Source organism: Sarcophilus harrisii, chromosome 5, assembly GCF_902635505.1.
Source record: "Sarcophilus harrisii chromosome 5, mSarHar1.11, whole genome shotgun sequence".
NCBI lineage: Eukaryota > Metazoa > Chordata > Mammalia > Dasyuromorphia > Dasyuridae > Sarcophilus > Sarcophilus harrisii.
Genome location: NC_045430.1, coordinates 39,515,036 through 39,536,016, shown reverse-complemented (window position 1 = coordinate 39,536,016; position 20,981 = coordinate 39,515,036). Strand labels below are relative to the sequence as shown.

Below are 20,981 nucleotides of genomic sequence, written 5' to 3'. Positions count from 1 at the left end.
TTGGTCAACCTGCCATCTGGGGGAGGGGATGGAGGGAAAGAGGGGAAAAATTGGAACAAAAGGTATGGCAATTGTCAATGCTGTAAAATTACCCATGCATATAACTTGTAAATAAAAAGCTATAATTAAAAAAAATAAAAATTAAAAAAAAAAGATCACTGCTGTAAGTTCGGTAACAAAACTCTATAGTAGAACTTCTGGCCAAGATGGTGGAGAGGGTGCACACATCTACTTAAGCTCCATGTTTTCTCTCAGAATAATTTATTTCATGACAAGTCTGGGAATTAGTGCTTGCCTGAAAAAAACGGCACAAATAATTACCAAGAGAAGATTTCCTCGAAATTCACCTGAAAAGGTCTGTTTTTGCTTGTGGGTGAGATCGGTTAGATCGGCGCAGACTGAAGGCTGGCAGCAGCAGCACAGCAGACAGAGTAAGGCAGGCAGCTCACAGCTGAGCAGACCAGAGCGCCATGGGGTGTGATCTCAGTTATTTCTGTGGAGAGAGCTTTAACACAGTGTTAGCTACTTTGCCCTGGCAGCAAGCCAGTAGACAAGCAGAAAAACTAAAAACACAGGGGGTGAAGACTATAACCCCCAAATGCCTGGTGTCTCTCGGGACCTTGTCATACCCACCCACAGTGTCTAAGCACACTCTTAAGAGTCTTAGAGCACAGATGCAGCACAGCCATTGCTGTCCTGCTAGTGCCTCGTGGCTGCCCCCTGCAGTCTGTAGAGGAAACTTGGTAATATCATCCACCTCCCACACTCCATCCATTTGTAGACCATTTGTTTTTCTTGTTAGTTTGTTTTATTTCACTCTTCTTTGAAAAAGTGAGCAAAAAATTTAAAGAGCACTCTTACCTATTGATAGCTTCTATATGGATAGAGAGCAGATTTTAAACCCTAAGGAGACTAAAAACAGACTGTCTCCAGATGAATCCCCAAAGGGGGATATGATCTGGTCTTCAACACATAAGATTCTCATAGAAGAAATTAAAAAGGCTCTCACAAGAGAGCTAGAAGTAAAATGGGAAAAGGAAAGGGAAGCTTGGCAAGAGAGTCTGGATAAGTCATCCCACTCATTTAAAGATAGAGTGGATAAAGAAATCAAATCCTTGAAAAACAGAATTAGTAAGTTGGAAAAAGAAAATAGCTCTCTGAAAAATAAAATTGGTGCATAGAACAAAACAACTCACTTAAAAACTCAATTGGACAATTAGAAAAAGATATAAAAAAAGTGAGTGAAGAAAATACTTCATTGAAAATCAGAATCGAACACATGGAATTGAATGACTCAAGGAGATACCAAGAATCAGTTAAGCAAAACCAAAAAAATGAAACAATGGAAAAAATGTCAAATACTTGGGAAAACAACAGACCTGGAAAATAGATCTAGGAGAGATAATCTGAGAATTATTGGACTCCCTGAAAAATATGATGAAAAAAAGAGTCTGGATACTATTTTCCAGGAAATTATCAGAGAACTGCCCAGAAGTTACAGAAACAGAGGGTAAAATAGAAATTGAAAGAATTCATTGATCACCTACTGAATGGTACCCTAAAATCAAAACACCAAGAAATATAGTGGCCAAAGTCCAGAACTATCAGACAAAGGAAAAAATACCGCAAGCTGCTAGAAAAAAATCAATGCAAATATAGAGGATCCACAATAAGGATTACTCAAGACCTAGCAGCGTCCACATTAAAGGAGCAAAGGGCCTGGAATATGATATTCCAAAAGGCTAAGGAACTTGGTATGCAATCAAAAATAACTTAACCCAGCCAAAATGAGCATCTTTTTCCAGGGAAAAAGATGGACATTCAACGAAATAAGCGAATTTCACCTATTTTTGATGAAAAAAAAAACAGAACTTAACAAAAAGTTTGATCTACAAATATAGAACTCAAGAGAACCTAAAAAGGTAAAAAGAAATCTTGGGAACTATATTTCTGCTATAAAGATATATAAAGAATGCACGTATACCTTGTTCTAGAAACTAGCGATGGAAAGGAAATTGTACCCAGAAAAGGGTAAAGTGGAGGTACTATATCTCACGAAGAGGCAAAGGAAACCTATTATATCTGAGAGAAAGAATGGAGGGGATGATCATAGTGTGTATCTTACTACCATCAGAATTGACTTAAAGAGAAAAATTTTAGACATATTCGATTTATGGTGAAACTTCTCCCACTTCATTGAAAAGTGGGAGGGGAAAAGTGAAAAGGGAAAGAATAAAGCAAGCAGAAGGGAATACAGAAATTGTGAGTAAAAGGAGTAAGATAGGGAGAGGAACTCTAAGGTGGGGGGAGGGATACTAAAAAGGGAGAGCTGTGAGAAGCAAGTGGTGCTCACAAGTTTAATACTGGAGAAGGTTGGTAAGGGGGAAGGAAAGGAGAAAAGCATAAGCAGGGGTTAACAAGATGGCAAGTAATACAGAATTGGTAATTTTCACCATAAATGTGAATGGGGTAAACTCCCCATAAAGAGGAAGCAGTTAGCAGACTAGATTAAAAGCCAGAATCCTACAATATGTTGTTTACAGGAAACACACCTGAAGTAGGGAGATTCGTGCAGAGTAAAGGTAAAAGGTTGGAGCAGAATCTACTATGCTTAAGGTAAAGTCAAAAAAGCAGGAGTAGCCATCCTCATCTCAGATCAAGCAAAAGCAAAAATTGATCTAATTAAAAGAAATAAAGAAGGGCACTATATCTTGCTAAAAGGTAGCATAGATAATGAAGCAATATCAATATTAAACATATATGCACCAAGTGATGTAGCATTTAAATTCTTAAAAGAGAAATTAAGAGAGCTGCAAGAAGAAATAGTCAGCAAAACTATAATAGTGGGAGATCTCAACCTTGCACTCTCAGAATTAGATAAATCAAACCACAAAATAAATAAGAAAGAAGCCAAAGAGGTAAATAGAATACTAGAAAAGTTAGATATGATAGTTCTTTGGAGAAAACTAAATGAAGACATAAAAGTGTACACTTTCTTCTCAGCAGTTCATGGAATCTATACAAAAATTGACCATATACTAGGACATAAAAACCCCAAACTCAAATACAGTAAGAAAGAAATAGTAAATGCAACCTTTTCAGACCATGATGCAATGAAAATTACATTCAATAAAAAGCCACGGGAAAATAAAGCAAAAAATAATTGGAAACTAAATAATCTCATACTAAAGAATGATTGGGTGAAACAGCAAATCATAAACATAATAACTTCACCCAAGAAAATGACAATAATGAGATGTCATACCAAAATGTGTGGGATGCAGCCAAAGTGGTAATAAGGAGAAATTTCATATCTCTAGAAGCCTACTTGCATAAAATAGAGAAAGAGAAGGTTAATGAATTGGGCTTGCAACTAAAAATGCTAGAAAAGGAACAAATTAAAAACCACCAGTCAAACATTAAATTTGAAATTCTAAAAATAAAAAGAGAAATCAATAAAATTGAAAGTAAAATAAAACTATTGAATTAATAAAACGAAGAGTTGTTTCTATGAAAAAACCAACAAAATAGAGAAACCCTTAGTAAATCTGATTAAAAAAGGAAAGAGGAAAATCAAATTTTTAGTCTTAAAAATGAAAAGGGAGAACTTGCCACTAATGAAGAGGAAATTAGAGCAATAATTAGGAGTTACTTTGCCCAACTTTATACCAATGAATTTGATAACTTAAATGAAATGAAAGAATACCTCAAAAATATAGCTTGCCCAGATTAACAGAGGAAGAAGTAAATAGTCTTAAACAGTCCCATTTTAGAAAAAGAAATAGAATAAGCTATAAACCATCTCCCTAAGAAAAAATCCCCAGGACCAGATGGATTTACATATGAATTCTACCAAACATATAAAGAACAATTAACTCTAATGCTATATAAACTATTTGAAAATTAGGGATTGAAGGAGTCCTACCAAATTCCTTTTATGACACAGACGTGGTACTGATAGCTAAAGCAGATAGGCTGAAAACAGAGAAAGAAAATTATAGACCAATCACCCTAATGAACATGGATGCAAAAATCTTAAATAAAATATTAGCAAAGAGATTAAAGAAAATAATCCCCAGGATAATATACTATGACCAAGTAGGATTTATACCAGGAATTCAGGGCTGGTTCAATATTAGGAAAACTATTAGCATAATTGACTATATCAATAATCAAAGTAACAAAAACCATATGATCATCTCAATAGATACAGAAAAAGCATTTGATAAAACCATCAACCATTCCTAATAAAAACACTTGAGAGGATAGGAATAAATGAACTTTTCCTTAAAATAGTCAGAAGAATATATTTAAAACTGTCAGTAAGCATCATATATAAAGGGGATAAAATGGAACCATTCCCAGTAAGATCATTCCCAAGATAAGATCAAAATGGTTCCATGATTTAGTCATAAAGAATTATGCCCAAAAAGTTATCAAACTGTGCATATCCTTTGATCCAGCAGTGTTACATATATCCCAAAGAGGTCTTAAAGAGGGGAAAAGGACCTGTATGTGCCAAAATGTTTGTGACAGTCCTTTTTGTAGTGGCTAGAAATTGGAAAATGAATGGATGCCCATCAATTGGAGAATGGTTGGGTAAACTGTGGCATATGAATGTTATGGAATGTTATTGTTCTGTAAGAAATGACCAGCAGGATGAATACAGAGAGGCTTGGAGAGACTTACATGAACTGATACTAAGTGAACTGAGCAGAGCCAGGAGATCATTATATATTTCAACAATGATACTGTATGAGGATGTATTCTGATGGAAGTGGATATCTTCAACAAAGAGAAGATCTAACTCTTTGATCAATGATCGACAGAAGCAACTACACCCAGAGAAGAAACACTGGGAAATGAGTGTGAACTGTTTGCATTTTTGTTTTTCTTCCCAGGTTATTTTTACCTTCTGAATCCAGTTCTCCCTGTGTGACAAGAGAACTGTTCAGGTTCTGCACACATATATTGTATCTAGGATATACTATATAACATATTTAACATGTATAAGATTGCCTGCCATCTAAGGGAGGGGATGGAGGGAGGGAAGGGAAAAGTCGGAACAGAAGTGAATGCAAGAGATAATGTTGTCAAAAATTACCCAAGCATATATTCTGTCAAAAAGTTATAATAAAAAGAACTCTATAGTTAAATTGACAGAAATATGAGGTATACCTCAATATATGAAGTGATTTTCAAAAGAGGATTTGCAAAGTATAAATGATCCAAAGAAACACATTTCAAATCAATCATAGAAAGGCATTGCAAAAGAAAACAACTGAAGTTTCGTCCTGAAATTATTGGGCAGCAGTGACAGAAAATTGAAAGTCATGTCACACAAAGGTTTTTAGGAGAATGATGGCTTGGTTCAGCCATTTTAGATATTGGCGTAAAATTATGTAAGAAAAGAGCTAAACTGTTTTCACTTTTAATTTAGATTAGATTAGCAAAAACCTGGAAAGAAAACAGATGATCCCTAATTGGGGAATGACAAAAACAAAAAACCCCACAAAAAAACATTGTAGCATATAAATGAAATTGATTATTATCACGTGACAAGAAATGATGAATATAAGGAATTTAGGGATATGGAACATTAATATGCTTTGCTGCAGTGAAATAATTATATATATATAGGCTACAATAGTGTGAAGTGAGAATATCAATCAGTGAAACCAAAGCCTTGATGAGAGAAAGGATCGTGATGGTTCTGGGGAATAGATGGTGAAATATTTTCCCAGAACAAAAGACTAAAAGGCAAGATGTTGTATATATTATTAGATACATTTATTATTAGGTACTTTTGCTCAATTTTCTTTTGTTACTTGAAAAGGTTCATTTTGGAATGTATGTGATTAAGTAATTTGGCTGGAAAGAGTGACTTAAAAATAGTTTATCATTCTTATTTTGTAAAAACAAAAGAAAACATGACTTGTAAACAAAATATTTCCCTTTTTCTTTCCCTGGAAAGATTCATATAGAAGATTTAAATGAAAATCTTCTGAAATGTAAAGAAGCTCTTAAAACAAGTAAAAGCAGAGAGGACTCTCTGAATAAACAGTTAGATGCCTTAAACAATGAAATGCAAAAAAAAGAGAAAGCTTATCACAAAATACTTAGAGAAAAAGAAGAATTAGAAAAAGAATATGAAAAAATGGAAAAGCTAGTTAAAACCTTTGGATTGCAGGTAAAGAATTTTCATGTATACAGTATTTTAGTTCTTGATTTACCATTTATGTTTTCAGTAGAACAATTTTTGTATGTAAAATTTTACTTCAACTTATCATTATTGAATCTCTACCTATATAATCAAAACTGGTTATCAGATCAGTTTGGCTAAAATGACTATCCTTTATTAAGTGGCTTTCAGAGTAGTAGAATAATATGCCTTTTTTTTTACTGAGGTGTTGGAGTCAAATTCCATTGAATACCAAGAATGTGTATAAATAGTTATGGCCAGCAGTCTGTGTTTATCAATCTGAAATGCCAGTCTTAAATATACCCATTTAGACTAATGTTACATTACCTACCTTCAGGTGACATCATATAACATCCAGGGTTAATGCATATTCCATTCTTTGATATTTCAGTATCGATCCCAACTATCTATACCAAGATAATTATGAACACAGAATTGTAAATAACCTCATCAACATCAATGGAATTGTAAACAGCTGCAATGTTTTTTTGTTTTCTTTTAATCAGTACCAAGGTTTTTGTTGAAACAGAGTAGTAAATAGCAGAAAGTATCATACTAAACATTTATCTCAAGTGTGTCCTTAATTCATTGTTCAGTGATAAATGGTATAGTATAGATGTTTCTCACCATTGATACACAGGAGTCAGAATAGAGATAGAGTCAAATCCTTTACCAGAGACTTAGATATGTGACTGATGGCAAATCAGAACCTTTCTGAGGCTCAGTTGTCTCACCTGGAAATGGATCTTATAATAATTAATACCAATAGAATCCACCCCGGGAGTAGAGTTGTAGTAAGCATTGTTAATAAGATAAAACATGCATGATAGAAGCAGCAGTGCAGAAGTTCTGGACATAAGTACCCTCTTCTCACAACATTTGTCTTTTTCCTTTTTATGTTCCCAAGTACGATACCACAGTAGATAATCCCACAGTGAGTACTGAGTAAATGATGCTCAGGGAACAGGATTACTAGGGTACTGTAAGACCAGGCAGTTTCACTCACACAAACACCCTAGTTGTCATGACTTCCTGTTTATCTCTTTTTAGAATATAAAATGTCATAGGGTGGATTGGTATGATAGGCCCAGGACAACCTCGTTTTATTAGGTTAGTTAGTTTATCAAATTGCACAGATATGTCTCCCCTGAAGTCCTGCTCTGAGGCCTAATCACATGAGAAGACAAATGCTGGTGGAACCTAAGCTTCAGGGGATCTGACAAACAGGCTTTTTAATGGAAGTCTGACAATATGCTTTATGTCTGTTACCTGAGGACCAGCCTTGCTAAATTTCAAATAATGTCTTTGGGTCACCTGCAGGATGATGACATGTTCAGTCTCAGAATGTCTTCAAGACAATCTGCTGTGAAGTGATAGGGGGCTCTCTTGTGGGTGGAGCAGGGCGCCTCCCTACTGGCAGAATCTCAATGCCTTGAAATGTTGAAGAAATGCGTTTCAGTGACTAGATTTAAGTAGCATTTGCATCCTTTGTGATCATTCATCGAACATGGAGACATTCATTAACAACAGTAATAGGAACTGGCACTTGTATAGGATTTTTTCAAGGGGCTTTATGTATACTCCCTTGCTGGGGTATCAGGCAACCATGTGGGGCAGGTATGACAGTATGATATTCCCTACTTACAAAAGAGAAAACAGGCTCAACTGAGTCAGCAAGGCAACGCAGTGGCCAGTGCAGAGTATGGAGTCAGGAAGACCTGATTCTGAATGTGCCTGTATCGCCTGAAACAAAGTATTCAGCTTCTCTGCTGGGGCCTCAGTTCTGTATTCTGCAAAAGGGGAATGGTGATAACACTTACCTCTCAGGATTGTTGTGAGAATCAAGTTAGACAACTCATAAAATGAGAATCAAGTTAGACAACTCATAAAATGCTTTACAGAACTTAAAATTATACAAATGCAAGATACCATTATTGTCATTATTATTTTTTAATTGCTAAGAGTCCAGTGACTTTGCTTGTTGTCACAAAACTAGTAATTGTCAGAGGTAGTGTTCAAGCCCAGGCTTTGTGAACTCCAAGTTCAGCACCAAGTTCAGCACTCTCTATGACACCAAGCTGTCTCCCTATATAAAGTGTATCAGGCCATTTTCCTTAAATCTGTCCAAATTCAGTTTTTAGATTTTTTAATTTAAAAAGCCCACTCATATTCTGGCATAATTGATCTTTCTCTAGGACTTAGAGATCACATAGACTCTGCTCTCCTGGATTAGGCGAGAAATTTCTTGGGCTTTCTGAGTCTGCATAGTGAACCCTGTGTCTAGTGTTATGGCATTCAAATAAAATAACATATACGCTCTTTAAGTATAGAAACTTTCCCCATTGTGTGTTTTTGTAATGCTGGATCTTTTATTCAATGTACAAAAGTGTTGTTTCTAGCAATGATCTAATATAGTAATTCCATATAATTTTTTCTGTAGTCTGGAAGAAGTGGCAAGACAATTCCTGAACTAGAAAAAATTGTAGGTTTAATGAAAAAAGTTGTGGACAAAGTCCAGAAAGAAAATGAATATTTGAAACAAGCATCAGGAATAATGACAAGTGAGAAAATGTCTGCTCTTGAGCTTGAAAATAAAAATTTGAAGGTAATAGTTATATTTTTAATAGTAATTTGTTCTGTTGTGATAAACTTTAAAAATGTATTAGAAAAGTTATAATTATACTGCATTGCTTTATCCTGAATAAAGCATGTTGTTTTTTTTAATTCATCAGTCATTTATATAAATAATATGAGACTCTTGTACAAAATGCTAGATAAATGTGATTTTGGAGTAAGAATGGTTAACAAGGGTGAGTATAAAATTGCGTTGGTTGGAACAAGAACATGGGACTGAATAGGTAGATCCATGTAGATTTCATACTTGGTATAGCATGAGAGAAGAGGGCTTCATGAGATTTTACATTGAATCATATAAATGTATTCTCTAAAACATATTGAGCTTATAAGAACTTTATTCATGTTCGTTTATTTCCTTTTTTTTTTTTTTGTGCACTTTTAAAATTTAGAGTGAATTAGAAAAGTTGAAGCTTCATCTTGGACGTCAACTAAGCTTGCAATATGAGTTTAATGCTAAAGGTCCAGAGAACATCATGGTTGAAAGTGACAGTCTCTTCGTAAAGAACTTAAAAAAGTATGCATAATTTTATTTATTATAACTCTTTCAGTAGGCTTTTTATGACAATTAGTAATCTTTTAAATTCTTAAACAAAAAGAAGTACATATTCAATGAGATACCTTATTAAAAACAGGAAAGGCAGTTTTTGCAGTCCACACCCAAGGTCATGATAAGATGGGAGTTTCTATTTTATTTCTATTCCTCTTAACTCAAGAGTTCTTAGCTAGTTTTGGCATCATGTCCCCCATTAGCAAAGACCATGGACATCTTCTCATAACAGTATGCTTAAATGCATAAGCAAAAATAAAATATATATTTTTACAAAAAACTTATTATAGTAAAATAGTTAACAAATTTTTTTGAAGTAGCTAGACCCAAATTAAGAATCTTAACGTGTGAGAGACAATAGTGATGCATTTCATATCTATCCTTTTCTGGTATTTCTTCTATATTGCCTACACTACTCCTGCTCCTAATTTTCACAAACTATAGTTATCTAAGCCTTCAAAATTGTTTAAATCTCAGTAGAATCCTGCACTTCCTTTTCCATCACAAAAGGTTGTAATAATGAGGAACTGGGATGAATCTCCACTCTCATGGACTACAATTAGACTATGAGATAGGTTTTTTTTTTCCATTCCTTTTCCCATTGTAAAAATTATTTTGTGATGAGCCCCGTGGGTAAAGTCCACCAGCATTTTCCTGAAAGATTCATTGTGCTAGTCGATGCTATACAGTGAAATGTTGATGATAACATATAATATATTACAAACATTTATTAAGTACCTGGTTGTTATGTTAAGGTTTATGAATTTGCTTCTGTAGAATGGTTCATTCTCACAATAACTTGTATGAGTATGAAGATGTTTAATAATAATTAATTATGAAAAAGGAAAACAGTAATTGACAGAACAGCCTTTATACAACAATAGCACTTAATACATAATATATAATATATATAATATAATTAACATCATACAAAGTGATACATAGACAAAGAAAGAAGAGAAGAAAGAATACATCACTGAATTGGGGAAGCACCACCATTACAAATATGTGGCTGGGGAATCCCAGGATACAGCCCTCCAAGTCCTGACCAGGAGGGTCCCAGGCAGAGCGTCCTCTCCATGGCTGAGATTCCAATTTGTACATTAGCCTAATGTGACTTAAATAACCCAAGGAACAAAGAAGGCTACATGTAACTTTAATTTCTTGAGCAAGTTGAAAAGGAGGGCCAACCCTGCCAGAGCCTGTCAAAGGTGAGAAAATTCCTGGAGTGGCTAGCCCCAGTACCCAGATAATGAGTCTTTCATGGATTTGGTCAAAATCCACCCAGGATGTTGTTCTGTAAGTTATGTTTATTCCCTGTAGTGTTCTTGTTGGTTTTCTGGGGGGTCTCTGGAGTAGCCTTTGGTTTTAGTTCGGTAATCACCAAGAGAATAGTCCGGTATTAAAGTCCAAATTCGTTATTGCCTCCTTGCCTGGGGCCCTGCTAGCTTTCTTGAGGCCCTTCAGATGAGCTTTGGTCTTAGTTGGGGGAACAGGAGGACAGGACAACCACCATGAGGCTGATGAAGATGGAATGAATCTGTCTCTTCTTGGCTCCGAGAGCTTGAGCTCCTGCCTCCAGTCCTCTTATCTTCTCCAAGTCTGTCTCTGAGCCCCTCAGGCCCTGAGGAGAGCCACCAGGAGCCTGAGTGAAAATGGAATGATTCTGGCTGAGTTTGTCCCAACTTATATGCTCTATTTTAATTATCATTGTGGGTGTGAATCTTGTAGAACTATTATTAAATACATGTATGATATATATATATATATATATATATATATAGCACACACATATATATACTATATAACTATAACTATAGTATGTATACTATATAACTATATAACATAACTATATTATGTACATGTACTGAACTAGAGAATTATTAAAAATCATGCTAAACTAGATAACCATTGTATTATCAATTCCACTGCATTAGCAGTGTAAGAATCCTTGTTTCAAGTTCAGAGTTCTGGCCCAGAACAGTTCCCAAGGCTAACAGTTGTGTAACAGGGGTGAATAATAGTTCAATGTATTATAACTACCCCATGGACATGGAGGGATACTGAAGGTCGAGGCCTACAGAATCTTTTCCTTATACCTGTATCTTTCACTGGTATGTTTAGAGACTTTTGAAATGTTGACTATATGGTATAAAATGATACAGCAACCATTTATTATGCAACTGCTATGTTCAGAATCCTTTATGGGGGCAGGGGAGATATGAAGTTTAAATAAATTAATATCCCTGCCCTCTGGAGGAAGGATACACAGATAATGATATCACATAATAAATCCAGTAGAGAATTATATTTTGCAATGCCATGTAAGAAGGAAGACTTTGAAAGGGAAATAAATGGTCATTAATACCCTAAAGGAGTGAAGGATAGCATTCATAAAGGATTTTAGAGGACAGATATATGTTGAATGAATTTAGCATTTCAAAAGAAGGATAGAGGTCATTCTAGGCACATGGTACAACTGGAGTGAGGCACAGCATCCCAGGCGAGGAATGAACCAAGCACCCTTTCTTCAGCCTTTGAGTATTCCTAGTTTCCTGCAGAATTCAGGTTAAACAGTTTCTAGCTTAAAATCTTTCTTAATTCAAATATTTGGTGCCTCTCCCCCACAATTACCCTGTTTATCTTGGGCAGATCTCATATATACTTATTTATGCACAGTCAGAGGTACTCATATTCTGTTCATTTATAAAAGATAAGCTCCATAGGGCAGGAATTATTTCCTTATTTTGTCATTATATTCCTTGCACTTATCCCCATGCCTTGTTTAAAATCTTGGAATCATAATTTCAGTTTAGATCATTTAACAAAACTCCTTTATTTCATAGTCTCAGAGAGGTAACATGACTTCCTCAGAGTTACATGGCTAGTGACTAAAATCAGATTGACTTTCAAACCCAGTGTTTTTCTCTATCACACTTGCCTCTTCAGGTGGTCCCTGGAGTCAAGAGAGTTGAACTTTGCTGTAAATTATTTGAAGTAAGAATGTAAGAGCTAGAGTATATAAGTCTGTGCTGTATTTCATTAGGCTCTCCTCTCTGAAACACTACTAACAATTAATGAAGTTAGTCTTTTTTCTTTTTTTAAACTTTCTAGCCAAGAATTGTTCCTTGCACCAGACAAATGGATATAATTATCTAATTATCTCTAAGAATGACCTAAAGCAGATGGAGTTTTTTGGAATCTTGATGCTCCAAATAGATGAATATCTGTTCTAAGAGAAAATCTCAATGCTAGTGATGTTTTTTTTCTGCTATACAAATTTGCACAGATATCAAAAACACTTATTACTCATCATATTTTTTAATTAGAAAAAATGATTTACTTTCCTCCATTTTGTCCCCACGTCAGTCTCCTTTATTTTCACAAGTCTTCAAAATACCTCAAGCTTTGGACTAGCATTTATGGGGACTCTAATATTTTAATCTCCTAAATGTTTATCTGAAATAACCTCATTTCTCATTTTGCTCTAGAAAATTAGGTGATTTTTTTTTTAATACCACAAGGGAAAATATAAAACACTAGAGATTTCACATGCCAGAAAAGCAGTTCTGTAGGAATAATCAAATAATCTTATTTTTTGAATGTTTAGTAGCTGGGATTTCATGCACACTGCTATTCATGCCTTGTAGACACTCACCAACTGCCCCAGGCCTTTCATTCTTTGAATATTTCCATGGAATCACCAAAGGCTGCCTATCTGTACTCTTATCATTCTCTTTAAAAGGCCATTTCCTTTTCCAGTAATATAGTGATGCCTTTTATTTCACTTTTCATACATAAATCATGCTTTCAGCCACTATCTATTTCTGTAGTCACTTGCAAATTTGATTCAAATAAGAAAAATGCTTCCATGGGGTGATGGGGAGGCCTTCCAAGTATCTAGATTTCTGCATCCTTAGTCAGCCAGACTCAGGTAGACAACATGTGAACACACCACCAGGCCAAAGATCAAAGGGGATGAAAATGTGAAGAAATTACAAGGTTATATGTACATATGTATGTAGGAAAGTTGTAGAGTTGAAACAATGAATGTGCCAGTTGAAGAAGCTTCTGTTGCTTAGGATTGAATATCAAATACCCAGACTAATTTCTACTAGGCTACTGGCCACAGTCCCTAATCCTGAATTTCCACCCCATGTATTGTTCCTATTTTGTCTAGTTGCCAGCAATCTTCTTTTGCTTCTTCTCTGCAACCTACTCTAACTTGCACCAGTTTTGGCTCCATGACATACTTTATAAAGATAATGGATCCTAAATCCATTTGCCACATTTGGGCAGCTGGGTGGTGCAGTATATAAAATGCTGAGTTCCTATCTGGCCTTGGACACTTACTAGCTTTGTGAGCCTAGACAAGTTATTTAATAACCCTGTTTGCCTGTTTTTTTCCATGAAATGGAAAACCACTCCAGTATCTTTGCCAACTTCCAAATGGGGTCCCAAGGAGTCAGGACTGAATGCAACTGAATAACAGCCTTTTGCTACTAGATCCTATTCATAGTCCTGTATACTCTATATCCCTGCTTACAGCTAAAATTATTTTAAGTGTTAGAACAGCAACCTAAGTATTACAAGAACTCGTGTATGTTTTTCTATTCCTGTTTTTCCTATATCATCCTTCTTGTGTTCTAGATTAACCACTGATGTAGAGTTGGTTCATCAAGCAGGAACTAGTCGAGAGCAAATTGAAGAGGAAAATGTTGTTTCTGGTAATGAATATATGCTGAATATATTATTGCTGAGTATTAGACTTGTTTTAGTTTACTTTTATGAGGCACTCCGAGTTCTGCTCCATTGGTTTCCCTCTCTAAAGCCATGAGCCAGTCATAAGCCTTCTCTTTGTTAATTCTAAGATCAAATTGCCCCACTTGTATCATTAGGCTCTTGATACCATTTGGTGTGTTGTGTGTTCATTGGTGCATGGATATGGTGTATGAGGATGTTGTACTGACTCCTTTCTAAGATTGTAACTCCTAAAAACATGTACTTCATTGTAGCTACTCTGTTGTATTTATAAGTCATTTACTCCCTCTTGCATTCTTTAGTCAGATATGCTCTTATCAGCCTTTGAACCTTTCATTGCTCTATTTTCAGACATATGACAAGAATTTTGAAACAAGGCATAATCACGTTTCCTTTCATGTCTTTGGTCCCTGTGAGATTAAATTTGCCTCCTTATTTTAGGTCCTCTATTTCATTTTGCTTACTACCTTGTTCCTGTGAACTTTTGAAAAAGTCATGAGTTAATACTTCTGTGGTTTTAGACTCAACATTTCACTAAACATTTGTGTCAAATTATGATTAAGATCCTTTGACTTGGACAAATTGTCATGTGCTGAGGGACATTCCGAAGAATCTGCTTTTGTCTATTACTAGTTTGTTTTGTTTTTGTTTTTCTCAGTCCCACAAGGGACAGAATACATTTTCTCTTCCATTTTCTGATAGCAGTTCTTATCCTGCATTTTCAATAGAGCATGAAACCTATTGTCAGATTGAGATTAGAATTTCATTTATTACCTAGTTACCTCTGGTTTTCTCTAGCATTTTTTCCCCTTTTATTCTTAAAATGTTTACTTACAATGCCCTTTTTTGTTACATTAGTCCTTTCTGATTATGTCTTCCTGTGTCCAAAAAACTTCAATGAAGTCTTCATAAGTAGTCATAGCCATTCCAATCATCAGCCTCCACTGATTTCATCTTGTTCTCCCACAGCCCATACTCTGGTTGATAATCACTGTCACTTCTTTTTTTCATCTACCCGAATGAGGATCAGTCTCAAAACACTGATTCTTACAAAGTATCCTAAGAGTTGTAGCCCTAATATGTTATCCAGTTTTTCCTTTCCCTTTCCTCCTCTTCAAATTTCCCTAAAATATTTTTCCCCAGGTCCTTTTTCCTCAATGTATTATTTTATCAATCAAAAACAAGATGGCTAAAGGTAGTTTATAATGTAAAATAGCTTTTTAATCTATAAAATGGAGCTAATAAACCCTACCTTTCTAATGGTAGGGATTCTTTGTAAACTGAGATGCAGCATATATACATATTATAATGATCACTTCATTATCCACAGTGACAACTTAAAGGTGAATATAGTGATATAAAATAAGAAAGTGGAGCATACTGGAAAAATATAGTTTGAGGTTTAGGATCCTCCTATTAGACTTTAAAGTTTTTGTAATTATCCAATGCCTATCAAAGTGTTCTGAAGAGAATAAGCATCTATTAGTTGCTTGAATTGTATCAAGAAATAAAAGAGGCTAAAGGTTTGTAGACTGCATAGATATCTCATGATTAGTTATCACAAATATTTTCTTCAAGTTAAGTCAGAAAACAATGGATGTGGGGAGTACAGCATGACATTAAACAGAAATTTGTGCTTTAACAGAGAGTAAACAATTACTCATCTTCTTAAATTCAAATTTGGCCCCAAACACTAGTTGTGTCACCCTGACCATTCTGTTTGCCTCAGTTTTCTTTAAAATGTGCTGGAGAAGGAAGTGTCAGACGACTCCAGTGTCTTTCCCCCAAAATCTCCTACTAGGGTCATGAAGAACTGTACTGCTGAGATGATTGAATAACAAACAAGCCAAGCACTAAGTGTGGATGCTCTGCATACACAAAAAATCCTTGCACCCTAATGGAGGAAAGATGCCAACAATTATGATACATAAAGAATAGGAGAAGAGGCAATTTTTATGAAAATATTGTGACAGCAGAACTGACCAGGACTGGCAAAAGACTGGATATATAGAGTAACCCTAAGAGGACAATGGAAGATGACATTGAGATTGAGAGCATAGGCAAATAGAATAAGGAAAGGAGTCTTCCAAGAATGTAACATGTAATTCAAGATCATTTCAGAAAAATAAAGATGAAATAATAACTGGGATCACAGCATCTCCAACCAAGCCTCTTTAAACAACTTGTTGATATCAGTTAAAATGAGAGTGAATAAAGGTAGGGATTTTAACTATTAACATTTCCTAAAGGGAGCTATTGCTTAATCAAAATACAAAGGAGCCTAGAAACTGCCAGTAGTCAAAAAAGCAATATTTTCTCATTTGCAAGCATCATAAATAGACCAAAAGAACACTAAAGATTAAAAAAAAAAGTGACACATGGTCCTCTAATCATGGTGCCAAAAGTACAAGTTAGATTGATCCAAGGCTAGTAATAAAAATTAATAACAAAGAAGATGTTTGGTATTATATTTTAAAATATTGTTGTAGAAAAGAATATCAAAGGCTTGGAGACATTTCTTAGGGTGACTATAATAATATGTGACTATATACTACTCATGTGACATTTCTTATTATGTAACTTAACTAAATGAAAGAAAATCAGAACTGTTCAATTTTTGTTTCTCTTTTCTCTTTCAAGGACAATGAACATTTGGACCTGCCATCAATTCAAGTTGTGACTCTACCACTAAGAACTTTATAACTATGTGTGGTATGCAACTCACCCAGTAAATCTCAGAGGTCTCTCAAAGTGTAAAGAGAAGTTTATTTGATTCTCATGAGAAGCAGGCAGTCACTTTCACCATATGGAGAGGTAAAAGTGAGGGCTCAGAGCACAGATAGAAGGACTGTCTAATTTCCCCAAAACAATACTGACCCTCCCCACTGGCTCATCCTCAGTGACTGAGAATGTGACCTTACATTCTAAGAGAGAAAACTACAGCTAATGGGGAAGCAAACCATAGATTCAAATTTAAATAAAAACATTCCTTTTACTGACTCTGAGATAAGTACTTTCATTGTATGAGAGATAAGGGTTGCATCAGTCTGCTCCACATTCTGTCAAACCTGATCTCATAGCTTGGTTAATTTATAATTTGTCCTTTGAAGAAATATCATATTTTCCATTCAGTCCCTCCTTTTTGATGAGATTTCTTTATATTTTTGTAAGATTAATTCACACTGTGATCCTCAGGATCCTCTTGTCCCATAGCGTTGAGGGGAATCCACCCTTGTCCTTTCAAGATTAACATCCTTGTTTGGTTGGAAGTGACAATCACCATCTTCTTAAGGCTATTTTGAGGTATTTGGGTTACTAATTGAATTAAGCAGGGTAAGCAGATGGATAGTAAAATGATTCCACTCAAAGCCATCAAAGCAAACCAGAGAATTTGTTTCCACCAACTCCCATTAAACCAGGATCACCATAGGGTGTTAGAGAGAGAGTTCCAAGTTAGTACTGAAACATGCACCAGTTTCCTAATACCTAATTCCTAATTTCTTTCATTATTTGTCCATTATCATCAATTTTGATACAACAGCTCATTAAAGATTCAGTTTCCCATATACTCCCCCCTCCTCAGCTTATAAGTTGGCTAACACTAGGTCTTTGTTGTAAATTGCTTCTCTAGTCTAGGTGGCTTGATCGGCTAAAAGGGTTCTGTAGCCCCAGCTCCTGTCTTAGACTCAGGTTGCCTGACCATAAGTTTGGATAATTCTTTCAGGGGGCCATATATCTCCCCAGCCATTTGTATACCCAGTTAATGTAGTGGAAGTATTAAGACTTTGCTTTTCCCTTTCCAGGCTATCACACAATTGAACATTCAAATGACTTTTTCCTGAGTCTGGAAGAAAAAAGAACTTGGGTCTAATCAGATCAATATAACAACTTCTTGTCCAATTAACTGGGAAATGTGTATAGACTGTTAGTCCACATAATGACCCTTTAGAGAAACAACCTTTCTCCATAAGCTATTGGGTTATAGTGTAAGTCATTGGGGCCCAGTGGTAGTCCTACCATAAAAGTGCAGTTACACTACCATAACTACCATAACACTACTATAACCATAACTCCTCTTTCCACATACAATTATAATATGTGTTTTGTTTGTCTTGTCCCTTTACCAATTGTCCAATAATTAGACCTATTACTGATGCTCCAAAAAGCCTTTGAACATTTTTCGTTCCTTTTTCTCATTTTCCCACTTTTTTTTTTTTTTTTTTTTGTTCTAGGCTTAGTACTATTCTGACTTAAGCAATAACACAGGTTATCTTCCCATTCTACCCTCAATACAATCTTCGATTTGGATATCCTTAAACTGGCAACTTTGGTTGTTACATGGTCGATAGAATCTTGGCACTTTTCGACCATTCTGACACACAATTCCCTCTGAACTCCATCTCCCAACGTATTTGGTATATTCAATAGCACAATTAGGGAGTCCCTCCCCTTCACAATGAGGTATTAGAGTAAAAGTCCATTCACATTTGCTTACTCCGATTCTATACCTTGTCCAGTCTGATTCAGATAGTAGACTCCCATCTGCTGAATTGCAAGTGGTCAAGAATGTTCCTTTTGCTTGGACCAGAAACCAATTCCATTATATACTACAAATCTATGGTTGAGGAACTAGGTTGGACTCAGAGGAATTGGCACCCAAGGCCACTGGTTCAGCCATTGAGGCCCTCCATAAATCCACCATTAAAAAGGTTGAAGGTAGAGGTGGTCTTTATCAGTAGTTCAAAGTTATTCTATTGGGGCAACCAAGGAATAGGGGCTAGCCAGACAAAAGGTATAAAGAGGAGTAAAAAGGCTAAGGAAACCCCAATGATGTAGCACTGAAATTACACTTCTGGAGGAAAGACAGGAGGAATATGGTCTCTTCACAAGTAGAGAGACTAAGCACAAACAAAATCAGCAAAGTGAAGGCTACAGGGATTGAACCCCCACCTTCCTGGGAATTTTCAACCACTATTCCTCATGAGTCAGGAGGGTGATCAGTAGGACGTCTTTTTAACATTCTATAATTCTGGGCCACCAGCATGGAAAACCAAGATAAATGAAAGTACAGCAGAGTATGTAGGTCTTCTCAAAAAGTACAATTCATAAGGCCTACACAAACTAGAACTAAGATTTCTGTGCTGTAAGTATTGCTTGCTATATTATGTTACTAAATAATGTTGCTACAAGATTATATATGAATAACATTGCTTCCTTTTTCAAATGATAGACTGGTCATCTTGAGTTTGATTTTGAAGCTTATCTAAACTGTTAAAACAAATATCTACATATAGCAGTTAATTCTTGATTCTAACAAAATGTTAATTCAACAAAATGATTAGAAGATAAAATATCCCTTATGTTCTTCACTTTTTCAGTGACTAATTATATCAAAGTATATCCTCTTTTCATTACACTGAAAGATCCGTGAGAATAGAAATTGTCTCATTCTTTATATTTGTACCCTAAACCCACAGTGCTTAACAGTAAGTGCTTAGGTAAATCTCTGTTGACTCTTAATGGTCACTGTGAGAAAACAGAATAATTTAACCAAATTTCCCATTAAGCCAAAGACTAAAAAGATTTCATGAAAGAGATGGGTTTAAGTTCCAACTCTACTATTTATTATTGCTCGCCTGATAATGCTTGGAAAATATATAACCCATTCTAAACCTAACTTGCATCTTTAAGGAAATTATGGAATTGGACTGGATTATCTATGAGTCTACTCACACTGCCACTACTATGACTTAAGCACTTACTACACTGGCTGTTTTATGGCATAGCTCCCTTTGGCCACCTGACAAAATCTAAGGACCCCTTGTCAGAATGCATAAAATAACAGAACTGGAAAGAAACCAAATTATCTTGGAAAAATTATCAAGATGTTTTTAAAGCCATGATAGACTCCCAATTTTAGTGTGATTAAACATATTTGTGCATAAGATTGGGAATAGTAGGTGATAAAAATGTAATTTTGAATCTGAATACAATATTCATGTCTAAAAATGTTGCTCAAATTGGATCACCTTGTTTGAAACGAGGTGGGAGGAAAGTGAGATCATCTTAGAGAAAAAAAGTTTGTGAAAGACAGTTTAGAGAAATCCAGCTCATTAAGAAAAAGTGATAAACTTCAGGAAGGGTATATCCACTATCAGGATACCCTGGCCCTAAGGCAGGTTTGAGATAAATTCCATTTATAACTTCTATTAACTCTTTCCTAGTATCATTCCCTAAGTTTCTCATACCACAAAATTCTCTTTAACACTTATGTTTAATGAATTGAAATATCTGGGTTTATAACAGTAAGATAATCTTTAATACATGTACATAATTTATACTGATAGATATAAAGGCACACTATAGCTTAATTTATTGTCTCTATCTAGAATGAGACAACAAAGGGACAATTCAGACCAAACATATAATTCCAAGCTTTGTATCTCTTAATGATGATAATTATACTACATGAAGTTTGTTTGAGGTAATTTCTGATTTAATTTGATCAGAGGATGATAGATTTTGAGTTGGAAGGGATCTGAGAGGTCATCTAGATATATCCTATGTCTTAGACTTACAGTTTTTTAGGGTTGACAGTAAACCTTATGCATGTAGATGTGAGGGCAGAATGGGGACATATCTCAGTTAATAAAGTAGTTGTCTGATTTCTCCCTCCTGTTTCTGCTCTCTGTTTATTTCATGCTATAGGGTTGTGAACAGCTCTGAACAGATTTCATCATTAGATGATGGTGATTGACTTTTCTAGCAAACATCTAATGTATATAATAGATTAAATTAGACTAAACAAAGGTGGCTCAATTTCTAACAGGGAGG

At 35.2% G+C, this 20,981-nt stretch overlaps 1 protein-coding gene across 3 annotated transcripts in view; it reads left to right on the top strand.

Moving 5' to 3' along the window:
- LOC100916051 (centrosomal protein of 290 kDa-like) overlaps positions 1-17,147 on the top strand; it is an 89,476-nt gene extending 72,329 nt beyond the window's left edge. For 2 of the 3 annotated variants that reach the window (XM_031937928.1, XM_031937926.1), the window contains 5 exons: positions 5,975-6,190; positions 8,643-8,807; positions 9,229-9,353; positions 14,037-14,113; positions 16,788-17,147. In XM_031937928.1, the coding sequence (XP_031793788.1) occupies positions 5,975-6,190; positions 8,643-8,807; positions 9,229-9,353; positions 14,037-14,113; positions 16,788-16,795 (591 nt within the window). In that variant the 3' untranslated portion in view covers positions 16,796-17,147. The remainder of the gene's footprint in view (positions 1-5,974; positions 6,191-8,642; positions 8,808-9,228; positions 9,354-14,036; positions 14,114-16,787) is intronic. The other variant, XM_031937927.1, reaches the window with a different exon arrangement.
- Positions 17,148-20,981: the final 3,834 nt, after the last annotated feature.